Genomic DNA, 23486 nt, shown 5'->3' on the forward strand with positions numbered 1-23486 from the left:
TTGGAATGAGTCCTTGTACTCCCCTACATTTACCCCATCAAATACAAGAGTCTGCAATGTATTCTAACCAGCATAAAATGAAACCTTTAAAACATAATATGCAAAAATAGACACCATCTGCAGATACATAAGGAAGTGATACACAGTATGAAACTACGCATTTGAATTTCTGTACATGCCCATTATTTTTTATGATTCTAAGAATATATAGCATAAAGACTGAAGCCCCAAGCAAAATCATGACACAAATAATTTAAGACCCCTTTGTTTTATTACTTTCACAGAAATAATTGCATAAATCATATTCTACCATGCTGAAGTACTGGCTTCAGGTTTGGTACATTCAGGAGACAAAAAGAATATAACTGCAAAGAAATACACTTATATTAACAACTGATCTTATTACTTTTTATTACACTAACTTGCAAATAATCATCTTTCTGTCAGCATCTTCTTATTTCCACTTGTCTTGTTTCATTTCTCTTAATGCTTTAAAAAAATGGATCTTACTTTTGGTAATTAATTAAAATGAGATGTTCACATGTTTAACTTTACTATCAAGTGGAAAATATGCAATGAGAATAACTCCTCTAGAATGGCTGAAAATAAAAGGTGGAGAGAAAAGAATGATTCTATAGCAGCGATGGTGTTTTGAACACAAAATTCAAGATGTATCTCTTCTCAGGTAGATTTAGTGAAACAGACTTAAAGTCATGCACAGAAATACAAGTGATGCCAAGGAAACAGCAGATGAGATCTGTCAACAGAAATAAATATTTTTATGTGAACAGAAACTGTACATGAAAGGTATGTTCAAAAATGTGAAAGGACTTAGAAGGCTTACCTGGGAAATTATTTGTTTCTAGCATCTGGTACCTGACCTTATTTTATCAGGAAGTACATATTTTGTACTTAGAAATTCAAAGTATAACCTTCTTAAAACAGTGCGAGTCTACTGGCATTCCTTTTCCTTTTTATTGAAGGAGTTGCATAAATAGGATTCTAACACATGAAGAAAGAAACCTGTGCAGAGAAAAATGATGTGCCATTGCAAGGACACCTTGACTTCTCTTGTTTTCTATTATACACATAAAAGGTTTAGTAGTGAAAGGAACTGAATGCTTTTCAATGCATTTTTCAATGATTCCTCACTTTTTACTCAGTGTATGCAAGCAATAAGCAACTAATTAAAAGGGATATTAATACCCTGCAATACACACAGAATTATTCCAAGTCATAAGGACAGAACTAATCAACCAGAATAAAGCAAACTGAGGAAACAAGCCATCCAAGTGTTGCAATCACTATCTTAGCTTTAGAGTTCAGAAAGAAAATTAGCGCAAATTTCCCTATACATGGACTAAAAATTATAGCTTGCATGCTGATGAAGACATTTTCCCCTGACTCCTCTTGTAATTATAAGGCAGCAATAATTGTTTGCTACTGATTATCAATAACATGCAGAAAAAGTGGAATTTATAATATTAGCTCTAGTAGAATTTCATTTTAGTGATGATACGTCAATTCTGATGTCATATCCCCAGATTTGAAATGCAAATGGCTATTCTTGAATAGGAGGTTTAGATCAAAAACATACAGACTATGTGTTAGTAGAAAATTATCAGCTGCATACAGACAAGTCATACAAACAAAACATTATTTAAGTCTCACTCTGAGGGCAGTGAGACACTGGAAGAAGTTGTGGCTGTTCCATCCCTGAAAGCGTTCAAGGTCAGGTTGGATGGGGCTTTTAGCAACCTGGTCTAGTGGAAGGTGTCCCTAGCACAGGACCTGGCAGGAGGCTGGAAGTGGATTATCTTTAAGATCACTTCCAGCCCTAACCACAATTATATAAACCCTATTAGAATATAGGGATTAACAATTTTTATATACACAGAGGCTCAAAAATAGATCTTTACTGAATAAATTTTAATTTCAGCATACTTCATAGGTCTGTAAATTTCAAGGTAATTTTTAAGGCCTCATATTTTACAATATGCATACAGAATTTCAAGATGCAACAAGTTCTGCAACTGGAAAATCAGTTACTAAGTTACTTAATTAACCCTGCATTATCTTTTTTTCTCTCCCACTTGAGCAAAAAGAGACACTTAAAATAATGAAAATCTTTATGTAAAAGATGACAAGAGGAAGAAGCCCCACAAAGTAAATAAAAGAGAATAGTACAGGTAAATCTTTCAGCATGCACTCTTTCAGCATGTATGAAGAGGAGGCTGATTTAGGAGGAGGAGAAAGTAGAAAGCAGTGTTTAGCTGAACTGATTTGATTATAAGTATTCCAGACATAAAGATCAGGTGCAAAATTCAATTCTCGGAACATGCTGTGAAATTTTTGCTCGGATTCTGTTCTAAACTTTCTTTCCCTTCAAAACAGTACCTATACCTTTTACTGCTAAACTGTTAATATAACTTGGAGAGGTCAATATACACCTGCCATGGATAAGATCTGCTAGGACATACTTTTGTAGAGATATCACAGTAATCAGAAATTTGCACTTTATACCTTTGGCTACAGTCATCATTTTCATGAAGTCCACTTATGTGGACTAATGGCCAATTTAATGTTAGTACCCCTTGAAGTGAACTGATCAGCATTTCCTTTGGACCTCATCCCCTTCAAAAACATTTATCAGTTAACAATTACGAGCCAGGTTGGATGAGGCTTTGAGCAACCTTGTCTAGTGGAAGGTGTCCCTGCCCATGGCAGGGGGCTGGAACCAGATGATGTTTAAGGTCTCTTCCAACCAAAATTCTATGTTTCTATGAATTGTGTTTACAGCAAAGTGCTTCACTGCATGCTGTCAGCATGGTGCTAATAAGACATAAAGCGTGTTCTGTGCCCTTGAGTATAGTAAGAGACTTAGGGGTGGCATGAAGCAAAAGACATACTTGGATACCTGAAGCATCCTGGGCTGTATTAGTTAAAATAGAAGGTGTAGGGGGGTGATTATTTCCCTGCACTTGGTACCAGTGGGAGAGTGCTGTGCCCAGTTCTGGCATCCCCAGTACAACAGAGACATGGAAATACCATAGCAAGTCAAGTACAGAGTCATGAAGATGATTAAGAGACAGAAGCATCACTCATACAATGAGAAACTGAGAGAGCTGGAACCAGATAAAACAAACTTGGAGAAAAGAAGGCTCAGAGAAGTATTCTCAGTGTGTATAATGAGACTTTAGTACCAATACAGGTACTAAAGACAGTAACATCATCAAATGTATCTTCATTTCATCCTGGAAAGACAATCAGGAGTAAACTCAAATGCGCCCAAGGAAATCACCAAGGAAAGTACATCATGCCTTAGATCAATTGTTCCAAGAACACTTGGAACAAGCCAATTCACCATATAGATATGTGTTAAAGCTGAACTATTCTTGATTCCAATTACCAACAGGATACAGAAGAAAGGAGGAGGACGGAAGGGCATGAATTTTATTGAAGCCTTCAGTTAAGACTGTAACTAATTATAACACATTATGGATTCAAAAAAAAGTTCCTTTAGCTACACTGTGCTTTAGGCCTCACAAAAAAAGCACTGACTGGATTTCTTTATTTCAAGGATGACACAATCCTTAAGAGGTCTGGAGAAAAAGCAGCACAGCTAAAATATTTTAAAGGATGCCAAAATAAATGAGAGATTCTGTTTTGATCAGGAGAGCCTTCTGCTGATAGGTGATACAGAATTAAAATGGTAGCACTCTGTGTTTAGAGGTCTGGGATAACAGTGTAATAGAGTCCCAGCTATACTGGGCACACGAGTTTAAGAAAATCACTACACAGCACAATACAAGTGCTCTTGGCTCAGACATGATTCAGGACAAAAGAAAAGCACATTGTAGGTCAGCACAAAGGTGTACGTAGAGAAGCCTGAAAAAGAAGTAGCTCTGTTTTACTTGTTCTGTAATGAGTCCAAAGTCAATGCATTCACATCTTGCAAATATCAGACCATGACATCAACCCTGAGCCACCTTAAGTATACTCAAAATATAATTTCTTTCTAAAAAAATCTAAGCCAAACCTTTGCTTCCTTCAGAATTCTTGCCTTTGTGTAGCTACAATTAAACATCACAAAATGCAAATACTTTTTGAGAGATAGTGATGGAATCCAATGTCCAGTTCTGACTATAAAAGGGGAAAACAATTCTATTAGGAGACACCAAAAACACTACCCAAAAAGTACAGCATGTTGAAACTTCACTGGTTTAGCCAATTTTCAGGGTAAAATAGACTTTTTATCAAACAAAATATTCAGTGCATATTTCAATACAAAAATATTTAAGAATATCAAGTACTTCAAATATTCCCTTTTTTCCCCTCAACTTTAAATCTAAAAATGAGAAGAGAGCCTCTGAAGTAGGGTGTGTGCTTAGGTTGGTTTTTATGTGATACATCAGAGTTCAATGTTTCAGTGAAAATCCCAGTTGAATTTCTGTGGGAAAATAATATTAATATTGAAATTTAAGGGTTGGTGTGTTGGAATGGGGAATAGGAACAGGTATATATGAAAGCTTTTCCAGACAGTAAAGGACTCAATGTCATGCTCTAAAGATAGTTACTAACTAGGATCTTCATGACAGTAGACATGAGTTTGTCAGCATTTAAAAAGAAATATGTATCTTTATCTATTCTTCTATAAATGAGAAGATACAAAACTTCAGATTAACTATAAAAGTGCACTTCAAAAAAAATCAGAGATTCATATTGACAACAACTGATGAGGATCAGAGTCAGGTCATCATATTGACTGCCATTGCAAATGTGTGCAATTACAAGAATGTCATTAGTAAACAAAACAAAAAAAAAAATTACACCAATATACTCCTTATGGATGGGTCAGAAAAATGTTCAGAAATCTCAAAAAAATTTTGAAAGATTATAAATTCGCAGTTTTTAACCCAATTATCCAGTTAACTGCTAGGACACAAAATTTCCTCAAAAAAAAAAAAGTAGCTACATTCATTAAAATTATATATTTAAGGTCAGGATTTCTATGCTCAATTTCTAATCTCTGTACTTGAGAATTGGGCCATTTCCAATGTAAAGGTTGTTTGCTAAGGAAAAGCAAAACAAATAAATAAATAAACCCGAACCTAAATAGAAATACTAAACACAGAAGACCACCATATGGTCTTTCAAGTCTTGTCCTTAGAAGCCTACATTACCTCACTAAGTAATTTTATTAACCTCCAAAACACAGGTGGAAAACTAATATACCTTATCATTCTTCTGAGTGAGTGTTCTAGTCTGATACAGCCCAGTAGCTTACAAGTCTTTTTCCAGTGACTGCAAAACTGTATTATTTCCCCCTCCCTGACTCAACAGCATTCTGTACAAAATTCAGTTAGAATAGTTTAGAGGCCACTAATCCCCCTCTTCAGCATCAGTCTATGACCTCCTGCTTCAAATGCAGCTAGACAGCATCTCAAACAGCTTACTGGCATGAATCTAATCTCCTTTCCACAACTATACAAGCACTTAGGTTCCCCTCAACTTCAATCCTTACTCTTTGTGAAGAGTAACTGATGGAGAAATCAATTTAATAGATAAGTAATATTAAAGCTAAAGCCAGGTTTGTTCTCATTCTGGTCCACTCAACCATATGCATTTCAGAAATAGTAAAAATAATTACTGGCTACTGTCATTTTAAATGACACCTTCTTCCCATTACTCGGAGAGAAGCACTATTGTGTAGCATATGGAACAGAAATCAGAAAACTGCCCCATCTCACTCATTTCTTCTCTTTCTTTATATTTCAAGGTTTAATTAATTATTTTTACTTCTGGTCACACTCCATGCAAGCAGCTACAATCAATTGCAAAATGCCTTCAATTACACTTGTGCAATCCGATTAAATTTAAAATCACCACAAAGCAGCGTCAAACTATTTTTAGATCTGTTTCATGCAAAATTTTGAGGTTTCTTTACTAACATACTGTCATGGTGTGGAAACATTGGCCTTTTGGTCAGCAAAAGCATGACATGAACTTTTTTAAACATATGCAGCAATTGGAGCTATTAACTGCCATAACACCATGAACAGTTTGATTGTGCAAGAAAGAAGAACATAAAATGCATGCAAGTGTTTAAATTTACAGTATATTCTCTTTCCAGAATTTTATTAAATAATTAAATATCTACCTGTCCTAGTAATTCAAATATTGCATTAACAAATATCCAGTGAAAACTATTCTAAGATATATAATATCCTCAGAGATCATTCAAAAATGCTATTGTAGATTTTGCTCCTAGAAAGAGCGCCAGCTCTTCAAATGGCTGGAATAAAAAAAAACAACATAATTTCATTTGCAGCTCCCCCTATAGCGAATTTATCATTCCAAACCAATATAACGGTTCTGATAAAAGGCAAATCATAGAATCACAGGCTGGTTTGGGTTGGAAGGAACCAATTTTTTTTATTTTTATGATCACAGAAGTTTTTGACACTGTCTGCACACATCATTATTGTGATCAGATAGTAAATAAGGTCTTACTGAGGTATCTCAGCCTGGCACCAAAAGAAAATTGAGGCACTTACCATCTATTAGATTTTGTCTGCTTGCTTAACAAAATCTGGAAGTGGGGCAGAATATTTCAGACTCATTGGGTCTTTAAATTTACTATGTTTGACACCAATATTTAAAGTCTCTAATTAAGCATTTCTGTTTCTCAGTAAAAAATGAACAGAAATGTATTCTTCTGTAACATAAAAGACAAAATAAAATTTCCTTAACTCAACAAAATACAGTCTATTTAAAATATTATTACACAGTTCACAAAAAAAAAAAAATTGGATGCAATTAATATAAGCTTAGCTTTCAGAAGACATCTTCCTCACTTAATAATGGGATATCAGCCAAATTTCTAATGAAATAACGGAGAAGAAAATCACCTGGCTCAAAGCCAGGTCAGTAATTTTCCTGATTATCTGTTTCAGATTTGTGACTCCAGCCTGACCCTCTCTAATACACTAGTCTATAAACTGCCTGATTTTCCTAATGGCACAGGAAAAAGTAAACCACGCACACGAATCCGTACTGAAAGCTTTGTGTTAATCGTTCACCTACACATTTAATGTTTCAAAGGTTCAAAGACATCTGGAGATGGAATACATTTACATAGGGTAAAGACACAATTGCATTTGAATTCCAACTGGATGAGGAAAATAGCCAGCTAGACAGGAACTTTTTTTTTATCCATCTTTGGAGTTCTCCGGTCTGAGAGGTAATCTGCAGACTTTTAAAGGCCAGAATAAAGAGAACAAACAGCAGACAATTAATCATGATAATAGTGCTTCCAAAGGTCACATTATCACTTTGAGCAATGATACTAATCTTTTTCATTACTTCAATTTAATTCCTGGGTTGGGGGGAAGGAATCCCTAATTTTATTGTCATAATTACAGGAGAAAAAAAACAACCAAGAATGCAGTCTTGTAGCTAATGCCTTGACTAGTAACCCTGGAGATCTAAGAAGCCTTGCTTCCAAATAATGTATCACAATCATCACATCCCATCAGTAACCATCAGAATCTGACTGCCAAAACCATGAAACTGTATTAGTGTCTAACTTGCTTTGGACCAAGCAGCCCTACTAAAATGCAAGACATCTATCTGTTCAGAGAAACTTGTGAGAAAGTAAGGATGCTTACATTTCCCTCTACAGTGACAGGGAATTCAAACAAAATCATCACAGGACATCTATTAATTAACTTATCTGGATGCAGTGGCTTACTCTTGGCTTCAGGCGCTCTGCTGCAAGTCGAAGTGCAAACTCATGGGGTCTTGGAGGAGACAGGGAGACAAGAAGCTTGGCTGTAGCATCCCCTGAGCTGAGGACGGGAGTCCTAAAGTCACACATCTATTTGCAGATCTATATTTTGCATACAATATTACTGGAGAACAAATAAACTCAACATACCACCACACTGTACTTGACCATGAACAGGCTGTTTTATTATTATTATTAAATAAAGTAGCCTGACATATCTAATGCCAAACAGTACTGCCTCTAGGCGAACTATTTGCAAGACATGCCAAAATCCCAAAAGCAGCTTCATCCAGCATCTGGATTTTAAAGGGATTTAAACAGAATCTAGACACTACTCAAAAGGAATGGCCCAAGCCATGTGCAGAAGACAGAAATTCAGGCCTCTAGAGAACCATCAGGTCAAAGTAGGGCGTTCTGGAATACAGCTTCAGCTGAGGCATCAGAGAAGGACAGAAGCTCCTAACACATACTTACAAGTATCATGGACAAGTCTCTGTCTTTAAGCATTTAAATACCTCTGCAAATATGAATACCAGAAGCATAACTGTTGATGAAGCTTAAGCTCTTCGTCCTTATTTCAAAGGTGATTTCAGGCACTACATTTTTTTTACATATTTATTGTGTTTAATTTTTACTAAACAATCCATCAAAGGGTAATTCCATATTAGCCCTCCCATTCTCTATATACACAATAGATGTGCTTTACATCTATTAAATGGAAGAGGTGAGTTGTTCTGCTGTTAAAAATCTTCCCATTTAAATGTTGTTTCTATTATGGATATTGAATTAAACAGAAGTAGGATACCTCATTTAGAGTTAATTTAATTCTGACAGTCAGGAAATGCAGTGGGGGTTTTATCACCTAACATACACTCTGTCTTTCAATGACAGATTTCATCTTTCAAAACAATTATTAGTGGTAGTTTTAACATTTTCTCAGTTATAAAGACTTATCATTTAAAGGATGAAGTTTCCATAAACTTTGGTGAATACATTGTGTTAGCCTATTATGTTCTGTACTATTTGGTTACAGTTATAAAACAGTAACTGCATTCGCTTTCTTACAATCAAAATTTTAAAAGGGGCTTTAAATACAACAGGAGAGGGAAAAGGCAGAGAAGATAAATTATGCAACTGGAAAGAGTGGTTGTTTTTCTTTTTGTATCTTAAGTGCAAATCCTTCTTCAGTGTGTTTCCCAGACACCATCTGTTTCCAAAACTATTCATCACCAAACATAACAGAGGAGATAGGAACTCCAAATAAGAGTTAAACCTGCTAATCTGCAGAATGGCCTGAACTTTCTCAAATAGGAGGAATACCATACTGCAGAGTTGTTAAGAAATTAAAGAGAGGCAATATGTGTCACTTCAGATGATGCAGTACCCCACTTTAGGGACTTTCATTAGATATTCATAGGTGGTTCATTACTTTACAATGTTCCTGCACACTTGCTTTATGAAGTCCAAACTACATTTGGGCCTTCAATAGCAGGGTACATTCCACTTTGGATAGGTTTGTTTGGGGTTTGTTAATTAAAGGCTACTATTAAAACCTGAAGGAAGGATCACACCTGCTGAAGGCCTCACTTCATTTGCAATTATTTATCAGTGAAAGACTGACCAAACAGAAGCTGTCAGAACTATCCACATCAGGGGCCCACTTGTGCCAGTACCCTTTCTACGGGGTTTTAGGAGGAGGTGCAAGAACTCAATATGTATTCAGGTATATGACATCATGCCATGACAAGAGAGTTCCTTTCAGCTTCAGAGAGCCTTATATAAGTTCCAAAACGCTAACTATTTATTGTCACTTCTAGAGGTTCTTGCTGGAAGCACAAGGTACTGTTTTTAACCTGTTTACCCTATCAAGTTTAATGATAGCACTGTGCTTACTTACAAAATGAGTTTATCTGTTTGCTTTTCCCTCTCTCTCTAGTGTGTGTGGAGAAGTATTTAGTTTGGTCTAATAAGTAACAGTGGGAAAATCATCAGAAAAATATCTGAATTCTTCTGGTGAGTTATACACCTATATAAAAAAAAAAAAAATCCATGATATAAGAATATGGATTGGACAGGCACCATTGAGGTAATTGTTTATAGATTCCTGCTATCATATCCACACATGTCAAACAATTTCAGACAGACTATATTCTCTGTAATAAACATGTTAAGAAACATCACTCCCTATGTGAAATTGCTTATATCATCTATTCTGTTCACATCTCTTACATCTTTTCCAAACAAGAAATCCTTAGCAAGCCTGAGATGTCTTTTCTGTCCTTCCCCAGTCCTCCCTGTCCTTCTTCAGTGAAAACAATCCTCACCTTTCTGTAGACCCAATAATTTATTTCACACAGTGGAACATTCTTTACTTCCAAGTACCTTCCCAGATAATTTTATAGCTATCAGTACACTAAAAAGTGCTCCTGTTGTTCCTTTAGCAGTTGTATTACATTAAAACATTAGCACATTCGCATGTACACACATTTTGAGATCTTTCTGTTCATGTGACTCCACTAAGATGTTATTCTTTCTCGTTCCCCATACAGATTCTACAAATATGGGTATCTTAGTTTTCCTTAGGTTAGTTTTTAAATCTTTTTATTTTACTACTACATTAATTCATCACAGGTTCTATATTCCTGACCCTGCTGCCTCAAGATACTTAATTACATTATAAGCAACCATCTCTGCTTCTGTTCAGTATTCCAAACAGCTTCACTGAGCTTTAAATGCACAAAATGGTCGTTGTCACACACTTAATTTCTGGCTTTGGCAGTTGTGATCTTGTGCTTTGTTGCTAAAAATAGAGCTGCTTCCAACTACCTGAGCTGGAAAGCTAATTACAGAGCTGGTAAACATTGATCCTCCCTATTGAGCAAATGGCAGAATAAAGAGTCTGCTAATGCACTAGGGCTCACATAGTCCTGTGGGTCTTTCAAATCTATCAAGTGTCATTTATTTAATCATTTGTGGTTGTTTGCTTCATGGATAAATTACTATTTAAGTAAATAACTGTTTGACTGTTGGATCAACAAATCAGGGAGAAATAGAACAATCAGCACATTTTTGGAAAAAGTATTCTAGCCTAATTCTCAAATCAGAATAATTTAATTGAAGTAAATAGCATGTTGCTGATTTAGACTAGGTAAAAGCTTAGGTATCTTATTTCCTGCAGCAGAGGGGTTCTTAGAGGACTGACTCTTTGCAGCAGTTTAAAGACTTTTTCTTGAGAGTTATTTCTGTCACAGACAGGCAAGAACAAACAACTGTTCTTTCTTCCCTTAAAAGTACTCAGCTGTGTGTGCAGTACAGCAGCATGATGTCTGGAAGACATTCCCTGCTGGAAGACATTCAGGTAGAAGTGTCCATGGAGTTTAAATGCTCCTTTATGTTTGTTAGTGTAATGCTGGTTTCCCTGCTCCACAGGACTGATTCTTACCATATAGCCCAATGCAAGCTTCGTTGGTAGGTTTCAACCATCACTCAGTCAATAAAACTCAACTTATTTTCAGCCATTGCTGAGGCAACGTATAGATAATACATAAGCAACTCTTATAATCACTGTGATATAGCTGCACCCCCTAAGCAAAACTATAAAATACCTGTTACATTTGTTCACACATAACACTTTCTGGGGCCAACATGAAATGTAGCCTTTTTGAATTATTGTTTTCTTTGAATACTGAATATAGAATGACATAATTAGGTAGAAATCCACAGGAAACACAACTTTTTAAAAGCATTTCTATTTCTCCTTCCTAACCCTCCCCAAAAATAGAGGCAAGTAAATACAACCTCCAAGACTGTACTCAACAGGTTAGAAAATTTTGGTGGAGAAAAAGAGTACATTAGTGAGCATAAACTATTTGTCATTATCAGTAACAGCTGTATACTATACACAGTGTATACAAGGGTCTCTGTGCAGGGACCAGTTGCTGTCTGAGGTTAATTACACAGCTCATTTGGGACAGGAGAGGATGAGCTCCCTCTTCTGTCTCTCATCGTCATGAAAAGGAAAGTCAAGTTGTCCTCAAACCTGAAGCCAAGCAAACCACCTCCTGTTGTGAAGGAAAAGCAGTTTGCCAATTTTTAGCAAAAATGATAGGAAAAAGGTAAGACGGTAACTGTGGACAGAGGTGAAAATGTGTAGCATAAGGAAGAAGAAAATGCAAAAAGGATCCAAAAACAAGGCAAAGAAAGGCATGAGGAAGACAGACTACAGTGATGGGAAAAGAGAAACAGGTTTCCTGACTTCTCATCTTAAACAGAAGAAATACAGAGTATTGCACACTACAAGGCAGTCCCACACCATCACACCTAAGTAAACTCAGAAGTCAATTCAGGTACCAGGACTTGCGTAGTTATCATTTTAGCACAGTATTTAACCTGAAATAACACATCTCATTTCCATGGTATTCTGTGTTTGCATACTAGAGTGCCTCTGGAGAAAGTCATACGCATTTTTCATATTTGTGTCTATGTGCATGCATGTGTGTGTATACATATGTGTGTGTATGGGGCAGGAGGCTGGACAGTGATGAAAGAACGTGTGTGCAACTGATGTAATTCAGTGCATAAGCAACATTAAAAGTCAACTGAATCCTGGTTTTTAATCACTGATCAATCTTCCCATATTTTCAGACTTTTCTCTCTAACCTAAATGACCACAAAGACAATTGACTACATATTCCTAAATTAGATAAAATGTGCTTGTTATTGTAGGACAAATGGCTTTCAAATGACAGCATATTCCAGAAAATAATCCACAAATAAAGCATATGCAGATAACATAAGCAGTATTTTCCCTGCATCTTGGTATTTCTCCAAATGTCTGTTCTCCCCTTAAGGCAGAGACGTGATAAACTTTAACCCTATGAACCATTTCTAATCTATTCTTTCAGATTTCAAAGACACGACTTTGACAGCCTCTTTCCTCATGCGCTGCACGGACCAACCTACACATTTAAATTACTCACGATTATTTTTAGGTGGTCTGCTTCTGCTGAGTTGAACTTGCCAAACTGACAGGGCAAGTAGGATGCGCCTCTGTTAATCTAGCATAAAGTTTCCCATCCTCTTGGCAAAAAAAAAGTACAAGAAAGAAAGGGAGGGTAAAAACGCGGAATGTGAGGGAACTGTTAAAAGCAAGTTGCTTAATTCTTTAAACATAAGTTGGCCTTACTGGATCTGTCTTGGACAATCATGGAAAAGGCATTTTCAAACTCATACTCCATAATGAATGAAATGTCTTTTTGAACGTTACATTATTCGCACCAAAAAATTACATATTTCACCACACAGGTATTGTGTGGTGAAATTCAAGCTTCCTAATGGGTACATCAGCATGTGCAACAACTCCAGAGCCAGAATGAGATTAATGGAATAAATTAGGGATATATTTAACGGAGAGAATAGGAATAATTAAATAATTAAGCATTAACACCTTCCTTCATTCAATAATTGTCTGAATTGAGGGCATTGATTAGAAGCACACATTAACATATAATACTGAAGCACATGAAAAAGAACCTTATCCCATGGGAGACTGAAAGTACAGTAGTCTGCTGTAGCACCAATTGCAAAACAGTTCATAACTACAATTACCTGCTTTTGCCTCAAAAAGCTAGCAACCACCTATACCAGACTCCCTTAACCTGAAGAAAGTTCATTTGATGTAGTTTCTAACTACTGACCAAGTTTCATTCAACAGAGATATTTAAAGCCCTCAGATGATGAAACATTCAAATCCTCCAATATTTCAAATTCAGTAGCTAAAAATCAGCTACAGATTGATCTTCACAGCACAGGGAGCCTGCGAGTAGGAACATAGGGTAAATACAGACTCCATCATCACCTTACCTCTGCGATATGCGGCATCGGGTTAAATCCACAGAGATTGCAGACAACTTTCTTGCACTCTGTACATGTATTAAAGTTGGGGGGATCCTTAGAACCAATATTTAGTCCAGTTTTACAAAGGGGACAAGACTCTTTAGGCTGGCTGGCTTTCTCCAGTTCTGACAGTCCAGCAGGTTTCTTCACTTCAGCAGCCTGAGGCTTGCTATCTTTAGCCAAACCAGGTTTCTTTTCTAAATCAGACCCTTTCGCTGCTAAAACACCATCCGCTTTTGATGGCTCTGGTTTTTCAGTCATAGGAGGCTTGGCTTCTTTCTTCAGAGGAACAGCTTTTGGAAGAGGCTGAGCCTGACCAGCCTCTTTAGGGGCTGCCTGAGAGGCTAGAGGCTGTGACAGAGGCTGAGGCTGTTTCACTGAAGGACCAGGTGCAAGGGGGGCTGATGTCTGAGACCCCGGCTGACCAGCTGTGGAGATTAAATTTGAGGCCTGGCTAAAGATGGAAGCTCCAAATCCAAAGAGTTTCCCAGTAACTGTTTCTTGTGGTGTTGTAGGCTGAGGCTTAGGGGCATCAGTGATGCCTCCCAGATTAAGGCTGAAACGCCTTGGCTGCTCTGGAATTTTCTGAGGCGGCTGAGGTTGAGGTGCCGGCTGGGCTGGCACTGGCTTGGGACCCGCCCCTGCCTGTGGTCCCTTGGGAGATGGTTTGGTATCAGGCTTTGGGGATGGTTTTGTTTGTAACTTCTTAGGATCATCCTTTTCTTGTGTTGGCTCAGCAGGCTTTTGAGTTTTAGCATCTGGTCTAGCCCCAGGCTGAGATGCAAGCTTGGGATCTGACTTCTGCCGAGACACTTGTGGAAGAGGTTTGGAATCTGTTTTGTCCACAGCTGGCTGTGTGTCCTGTGGCAGCTTGGCAAGCTCTGGCTTTGGGGAATCTATCATTTTCTGTTGAGCTGGTGGAGGTCTGGGACCTGCTGAATCCTGTTTCGTTCCTGGTGCTGCAGAGGTAGGCACAGTGTCTGCTGTGGGCTTCTGTATACTGGGTTGTTTTTGCTTATCTTCAGCCTGTGGTGGCTCGGCCTGATCAGACTTTGGAGTAAGATCTATTTGCTGGGAGGTCTCAGTTGGCTCGGCACAGGGCTGTTTTGATTTTACAGGGGGAGACCCAGCCAAGGAGGGTTGCTTTTTCTGTGGCAGGGGTTTCTTCGATTCTGCCAACTGAGAAGGATCAGGTTTTGGAGAAGCATCTCTATTTTGGGCTGGCTGTGGCTGGGGAGATGGTTTAGCTGGTGAAGATGGAATGGGTGTCTTCTGTTTGGGTGGAGGTGGCTGTGGCCTGGGACCATGACCTGGTGCTAGGTCACCACCTAATGCTCTTTGCATCTGGCAGTTCAAACAGAGCCATTCACTAATCTGCAGAAAAACAAAATTAAAAATTAAAGGTATTATTAATAAGACAGAGTTAATAAAATCAACATAATAATATTCTAGTGGCTGCAATGGCTTGATGCAATCTTGCAGACCCGCATTCAAAAAGGGAGAAATATTACAACCGATACTGTTTTGTGGTTACCATGCCCAAAGGATCTTTCCATTCTTCTCCACATTCCTGTGATTCAAGCTACCACTGAACCCATGCTTCTAATGACTTCACAGTCAATTTACACACAGCTGAATACTGGAGGATTAAAAACCCAGCAGAATGAAAACATGCGCTGGAATTTCATGGGACCCAGAAGTGATTCATATACAGCAATGATTTGCCAGAATAAAGACAAATACTGCTGAAACAGTTTGCCATATCAAGACTGCTGACAGAAAACAATAATCAGAATTAAAACACAGTAAATGCATAAATACCTTTAAGAATACATCTATCAAGCTCTTCATACAGCCTACGGTTTTGATAATGGTTTAAATTACAGAGCAAAGTATTGGCAGTAAACACGCATCCAATGAATTGGACACAGAAGTGTGTTAATGGACATCATACATTACACAGACTTATACTTTACCACCCATTTCAGAAGGCAAGTCTTCATTTGGAATCAGTGAGGAGCTTTGCCTAAGCCCTGATGGTGAGCCATAATCAAGTTTCCCAACATTTTCCTTTATTATTAAAAGATGATCCCAAGTTAATTACTGTACACCTGTACACAATGGACCCCTCTTTTCAGGAAGGGACAGGTAATGTAGTTTCCTATGTTTCTCATCAATTTTAGTATCTCACAACTTTAAAACATTTTTTTCTCCTTCCCAAGAAGTATTACAAGAGAGAGAAAATATATTTTCTAATAAGATATAAAAAACAATAATCCTAAGCAGTCATCCCTACCTTTGCTTTTGTAAAGCTTCAGAGTCTGAGGAGGGATCAAATAGGTCAAAGCAACATGTGGTCAGGAAGACTCACATGCTATTCTCCACATTTCTATTGCTAGCAGGAACCTTATAGGCAGCAAAAATGCCATTCAATGTGGCACGGAGCCCCATGGCCCTACACCTGCAAGTAGATACTACATGCAAATAAAGATTTTGTCTGTGTAATATCAAAGCTCACTGCAAGAAAAGAACTCTGAGGTCACAGACTGGGGCAATGAATTCATAATCTTGATGTGCTTTGCCAGCTGGCCTTCTAGCAGCAAAAAATTAAGAGATGCAGCTCCTTACACAGTTATTCCAGTTATTCTAATAAACATGGTATATACACATTCTAGAGTATGAGCTCGCTATTGCTAACAGCTTCCCAAAGAGATGCTCAATTTTGGACCCAGCTGTAAGTTCACAGTAATCAAGTTACAATTCATAATAATGCCGCTTTTAGCTCCCATTTTCAGCGTAATTTCTTCAGATTGTTTAAACAATTCTCCAATCTACTTGCAGCCCATATAGCAAATGATAAAAAACTGAAATCAACTGAAACAAAACTTGAAGATGTGTTTAAACTCTGAATTATGAAAGGAATTAAGTTCACAAGTGAACACAGGACCTGAGCAAAGTTTAGATTTTGAATTAAGGCCTGTTTTGTTTGATTGCCAATCTGTACCCCTATAAGCCTTCTGTACAAGGGACAATTACTTACAATAAGTACATCTTAATTATAGAACCATAGACTTATAGAATAGTTAGGGTAGGAAAGGACCTTAAGATCATCTAGTTCCATCCCCCCTGCCATGGGCAGGGACACCTCATACTAAACCATGTCACCCAGGGCTTCATCCAACCTGGCCTTGAAAACACCTGGCTATAGATATTAGTAATCTAATTTAATTAGATACATATTAACACCATTTCTGGGTGAATTCTTAAGGGTTTTCTAGAAGTTTTAAGTTTAATCAAAAAACAGACTTAAGCCACATACTCTGAACACCCAACTCAGCTGCCTGGCTTTGGCAAAGTAACTAAGATTTCTTATATTAGGGAGGCAGGCTCCCTGCTAGGGTGGAGAAAGATCCTGTGAAGAGCTTCTTAATAGGCCTAAGTGAGGAATGTCTTTTCCCACTAGCAATAGAGCTTTAACAGAGCTTTGGACGATGCACTTTTCACTGTGATTCACTGCTCCTGCTTCTTTTCCACTTGCTTCTTTTTCTTTTTTTTAAATCAAAGTCCTGTACTCTAAAGTTAGATAACCAGATGAAACCATCACAGTTAGATGTGTATACCTGCTATTACTCAGCTTCCAGAAAATCTTACTTTAAGTTATTATGACACTCTTAATGCTCCAAAAAAAGTAGCTCTAGGATTGGGTGGGACTATGAAGTAAGTAGTCTGAATAATTCTTATGTTTAAGATGTCCAGATTCTGATTGCATTTATGAACATTTAGGCTTGTCTTCCACATGCAGCTGCTACAGTCTGACTCTACTACCTACCTGTATGCCAAAGAAAAGTTGATTCTATACTACAGTGTTCAACATAATCTTGTGCAGAAGACAAAACTTTAACTCTCAACTGTTACTTTTTCCTTACCTTAAAAAGAATTAACTTACATATAAACATATACACATATTCAGTATTAAACTGGAGCCTTTAAAACTAAAAATGAATTTGCTCCTCCTCCAGCTAAAATTCAAAATGGAAAATGAAGTTTTACTTCACTGTATTATTTTTTAAATCTTTCTGGTATAGACATAAAACTCTTCCCGTGCATGTTAGTGGGAGGAATAAGTGCTAAAACCCTCAAGTCTTTATAGCATACATACATCACCTTCAAATAAATACAATTCTGCATAAACTGTAGTTCTGTGATTGAAACTTTAGGAGTTCAGAATGAAGCGCACTACATGACGCAGTTCTGCATCAAAGACCGGCTTGTTTGTTCTACTGCAATTGCAGAGATTTTCCATTAAATTTAACAGGAGCAAGCTTCTGTTAAATACAGATGATCTTACACATTATTACAGATGAAGTAAAACATACTGCTGTTATAGATACCTAAAATACCAATGCTTGCCTATTCTTAAAAGTCTTTCATGATAGCAGTTCTATGACTTTTTACTTTCTTTCTCCAGATTTCTCATATCTCTACCTAGAATAATGTCCTGGGTTCAGCAGTAGCAGTCATGTTTTTTTTTTCCTTTGTGTTAACTGGTGCAGTGCTGTGTTTTGACTTCTAGTTCGAGAACAGTGTTGGTGAAGCCGATGTTGTCAGTTGTTGCTAAGTGATGTTTACCCTGACCAAGGACTCTGTGAGGCTCATGCTCTGCCAGGGAGGAGGGGAAGCTGTGAGGAAGCAGAGACGGGGCGCCTGACCCGGGCTAGCCGGGGAGGTATTCCATACCACAGCACGTCATGCCCGGGGTGGGGGGTAACTGGGAGTTACCCGGAAGGACAGGAGCTTCCGGGTGGAACTCGTTTTCTTGGCTGGTGGTATCGTATTCTCTTCCCTTGTTATTTTCCCTTATCATTGTTTTAGCTGATAGTAGCGGTGGTGATTTGTTGCTGGACTGTTCTTGTCTCATCCCGTAGGAGTTGCACTCTCTCGATCCTCCTCCCCGTTCCTCCGGGAGCGGGGAAGGGGAGAGCCCCGGTGCAGGGGGGGGGGGGGGGGAGACGGACACGGACCTCGATTGTTGTCAGCTCGGCACCACTCACTGGGAGTGAGTGAACAAGTTACCTGACTGGGTTTAAACCACGACAGTTCTTTTTGGCGCCCAACGTGGGGCACGAGGGGTTGAGATAAGAACAGATCTGACTGGATTGATAGTCACTCGTCACAATGCTGATTTATTGGCTCTCAAGGTTTTTCCTCTTGATCTCACAGTTTCAGTATACCATATCTTACGTCCATCCGGTATTGGCTGTATTAGTGTTTTTCAAGTGTGGGGCTCGGGCTAAGGTTTTTATCCCATTGTACTTTATGGTAATGACTTGTAATACAATAGAATCATTGATCATGAAACTGATCTGGTTTATGTTCCCAGTGTGGTCACCACCTTTATACTTTGGGAGGTATATGATGGAGGTGCTTAGCAATTACACATCTTTTTTCTCCTTCTCAGGTGCTCAACCTGTGAAGGAGACATCCTTTTACCCTCCTAGTCGTCCCCCCAGACCATTTACATTTGAGAGTTTTGAATTTTTTGAATGGCCTTTTAATGCTGTTGAGACTTGTTTGCTGATGGTGATGGGAATCACCATGCTAACACGCATACAGAGTGTGTTTTGCCCACTACTGATTTCAAGAGTTAAGCAGATTCAGGTTTGGGTCTTGTCTGGGGTCAAAAGACGATGTAGGAGGACCGAGAGATTTTCCCAGAGGCTGGACAGCCATGAGTGGCAGGGTGTGTGGGATAGTATGGGCAAGTATCTAGGTCAGTGGGCCCCTCCAGTATTTTGGAATTTCACTACCGAACAACTGCAAAATCCAGAAGAATTAGTAAAACACTTAAATGAGGTGTGTGGTCATTCTGGCCATACCAGAGATGGACAAATCACGGCAACGTGCTGGGGCTTGGCCTATGCTTACAGGGCCTTGTTCAACACTATCCAGCACCTTCAAAAGGAAAAGAATATCGGCGGATTTGAGGGCAAAGCGACAGTCGCTACTCAAACTTTGGCTGCAATGAACTGCGCAGCTACCCCAGTGGCAAGTACAGCAGCTGCTCAAACTTCAACTGCAACAGACAAACAGGCAAAATTTTCCAGGGCAACGTGAGCTTTTGCAGTTCCCATCTACTTGTAAAGGAGATTCTTCTTTGATGTTGAAGATCCCAAGCTGACTATTTTTACACTGGTAGATAGGGGTGGGAGCTGGGTCTTATTTCTAGAAGAAATCCATATGTGATTTTCTTCATTCTGAGACCCATGCTGTTAAGTGCCATGACTAGGACTGTGAATTTGACAGATTTCATGAAACATCTTTGTTCAGATTTCAACTACTGAAGAGAGAAAGTGCTATCTTGCTTCCTAACTCACTGATGTAGAAACTGTATGCCCTCATAACAACAAACAAGTATCAGAATATATTTTACATATTCATCAACCACAACATCTTTAAAAAGCTTCATAAAGACGCTGCGAGTTGGGAGCACCAAATGAATTTTTTCACACTGTTTAGTAAGAACATCCATGGAGAAAATTATTGAAGAAAATGATAGCACCATGTCCCATAAGTCACCTTGTTTTACGCATTCATATCTGACAGCTGACTCCAAAACTAAACAAAAGCTACGCTTCAGTTCTTTTATCTCAAACAAAGCCAACGCAATTGAGGGAAATCTGAAGCCTATTCCTTTCCCAAGAAAACAAACAAACCCACAAAAAGCAATAGGAAAACTATCAGCGAGTGAGTGCATTGACTGGCATGCTCAATTTCTATTCCTGCAGAGGATGTAGGGGAGGAAGAAAATCCAGCTTGATTCTGTGACTCCAGATGTACATGAGAAAGAAATTTTGACTTGCAGCTTGAACATATTTCACATAAAAATTACTGGCACATAATATGAAAGTAGCTCTTAGAAGCCATTTTAACAGTTCTTTTGCAGAACAGAGCTGCATTCTAAGGCAGAGTCCCATTCTCTTTGAGACCAGTGATTTGGTGCTATAAAAAGGAACTTTAAGATATGCATAAAATATTCACATCCCTTTACATTACCACAGAAATGTAAAGAGTTATAGAGCCTTTACATTGCCATAGATTTGTAAATGGACTTAACTGACATTGCTCAGAGCTGCCCCAAAGTTTTATTGGCAAAATTGGTCTCTAGTCTGAAAACACATCCGCTTATTTAGCTCCTGACAATTTCAGAGAGGAGTGAGGAATCCAGAATTGGCTTTTAGCAGACACTCCTGCCAAGATAATGAGAGAAACTTGAAAAATGAAGCACTTGAGCTCATGATTTTATGCAGCTGTAGGGTAGCAGAGACAAGTGTGAGGGCATAGGATGCAAAAGTCCAGAAATTAGATCAGAAAATCCAGTTATGAACAAAAAAGAACAACTATGATGGGACAAACTCAATTAGTATGTCGACATACAACTGAAAAGGTCTTCTAAACAAGCCTGGGCAATAGTGAGACAAAGTTTTCCTTCTACACCATCCTTCCCTGAGTAAGATCTCAACTATTCAAAGTAATTACACTGAAGCAAATGTTTAACTATTGTACATAGTATGCAACTGACGTTCATTAGAGACAAACAGATCATCATTACAAAATAAATGTTTACCTTCCTTTCAACTATCAAATGTAAAAGGCAACCGGGGAGTTTATCAGGGAACACTGACACAAAATGCTCATGAAAATGTTGTAGATTCTAGCCAGCAGCATGGTCCCCAGGTATCCATACCACAAACCATTAGCAATGGTTACAAGCACTGTAGCTTGGTAGTAAACCAATGTTTGAGCAAACTTTTTAAATAGCCATTTCAAAAGACTGCTTTTAAATGTTACTTTGCTATTTTAAAACTACTAAAGAACATTACTGGATGAATTATGTTATGCAGTTACCACTATCTTAAAACATGCTCCAATGTTCTGTTTAAATTACTAACATAAAAAGCTATAATTTGCATATGAACTATGAGTGTTTGGGGAACTGTTATTTTATAGTTCATATGATTATAAATCATAAAGCAAAATATAAACATAATGTTTTGAATATTTTTTATCTTGAACACTACTATTTCAGAATATCTAAAAGTTAGTTTTTTACAGCCAAATATGTGTTTAAGCTGCCTCATGCACAGGACAAGGAAAAAGATTTAAACACAGCTCAGTACACTGCATCACGCATCACTGCAACAAATGCCAACTGTTTTCATTAACTGCATCAGGATTTAATATACTACAATCACATGAATGATTAACAAAAAACGTCACTGCAAATCAAGAGAGCAGCAAAGAAAAGGTTAACAAAGCTCCTCTGTGCTGCATAGAGCGCATCTGAGTTAATATCACTAGGATTTGAACATGGATTATGCTGTCTGGTCAGAGAAGGGCTGGGCCATGTTTCCTGCCCAGTGATTACCCAGCAAACAGCATCTCCACATCACATGGCCCAACATAGTAGTAAATTACAGTTGCTGAGCAACAGCAATAGTGGCGCAGATGGCTCACTGCAGTTGACATCTTTAGCTATGCAGATCAATTTATTATTTACTTGTGTTAAAAACTGGACAGAACGGTTTCCTGGGTTAATGAGAAAACACTCCAACATATTGTAGAATATTGCCTAATTAAAATATTGAGAAACCATTTCCCATACATAGGGGTTTGCTGTTTTGTACTATCTGCCCCTTTCATGAAAACAGAAAGAAAAATCCACAGGGCATCAGTATTATTAATACATCTAATCCTAAGAGTAAAGCAGAAATGAAGGCACACAGCCTTCTGAGAAAGAAACAGTGTGGGCATGTGGTTAAGAATATTCCACAGACAATATTCTGTACTGCCATAGCCCTTCTATTTGAGAATCTTGGCAATTTTCCCAATGCCCATGTGGGAAATGGGCATTTCCACATGGAAATTTAGGAACTTTATTAACTTCACTGTATCACAAAAATTGTGAAGAATCCCCATTTCCATATAAATTGCAGTGTTGGTAACACTGGAACACCTCAAGAAAAGTGCGTTGCGTTTTGTTGGCTTTCTTTAAACTCATTTCTTTACAACTTATGATCATAACTGCTGATCATCAAATTTAAGTCCTTATCTTTTTTTCTACTTTGTTTTGCTTTATTTATATATTTAACCCTGAATATCTTCCCAATCTAGGTTTACACAGGGCATACAGTTTCAAAGCTGCTTTTACTGGTATTAAAAGGCTTAGATTTTGTGGCATGTCTGTATCCACAGTGATGGTAATGTTATTTTGGTTTATGTGTCATTTCCAGTTCATGCTGGTTCTTACACACTACTACAGCACAGCAGAGTCTAGACTGTAAACCACAGGGGATATTTCAATTTGATCAATAGCCTCCTTTACTGTGACGTAATCAACAATGATTTAACAGAGTCATTTCTATTATTTTTACTGTAAATATAACCAAAACTTGTGGAATCAACACAAGAATTATAGTCATCTTAATTATATGAATTGTATTTTAAATTATATATTCCTTTCCCTATACAAGCTAATAATAATAACTGAAGAAAAGTAATTCTTTTCTGAGTGCTTAAATTCTCTTTAGTTACTAGGTGTGGCATGGCAGGAAGGGCACTGGGGTCCTGCCAACTTGACCAGGGAGCAATGGGATCCACCAGGAAGAAAGCCATGGCCTCAGGTTCTGCACCCACCACAACATACTCAGCTGCCCTGTTCTCTCTCCACCTGGCTGAACACAGAGACTTAAGGGGCAGGGGGCAATGGTGACAGGTCCCTGCCTGGTACAGCAGGCACATCTCT

The 23486-nt window shown here is 38.1% G+C and overlaps 1 protein-coding gene across 9 annotated transcripts in view; it reads right to left on the reverse strand.

Moving 5' to 3' along the window:
- The window catches only part of PCLO (piccolo presynaptic cytomatrix protein), a 356344-nt gene that overhangs the window by 317598 nt on the left and 15260 nt on the right, over nucleotides 1-23486 (reverse strand). For all 9 annotated transcript variants that reach the window (XM_057422563.1, XM_057422567.1, XM_057422564.1 and 6 more), the window contains exon 3: nucleotides 13652-15058. In XM_057422563.1, coding sequence (XP_057278546.1) covers nucleotides 13652-15058 — 1407 coding nt within the window. The remainder of the gene's footprint in view (nucleotides 1-13651; nucleotides 15059-23486) is intronic.

The sequence above is a fragment of the Pezoporus wallicus genome, unplaced genomic scaffold, assembly GCF_028554395.1.
Source record: "Pezoporus wallicus isolate ANWC-B61680 ecotype Strahan unplaced genomic scaffold, APGP_CSIRO_Pwel_v1 contig_3058, whole genome shotgun sequence".
In the NCBI taxonomy this organism is placed as follows: Eukaryota; Metazoa; Chordata; class Aves; order Psittaciformes; family Psittacidae; genus Pezoporus; species Pezoporus wallicus.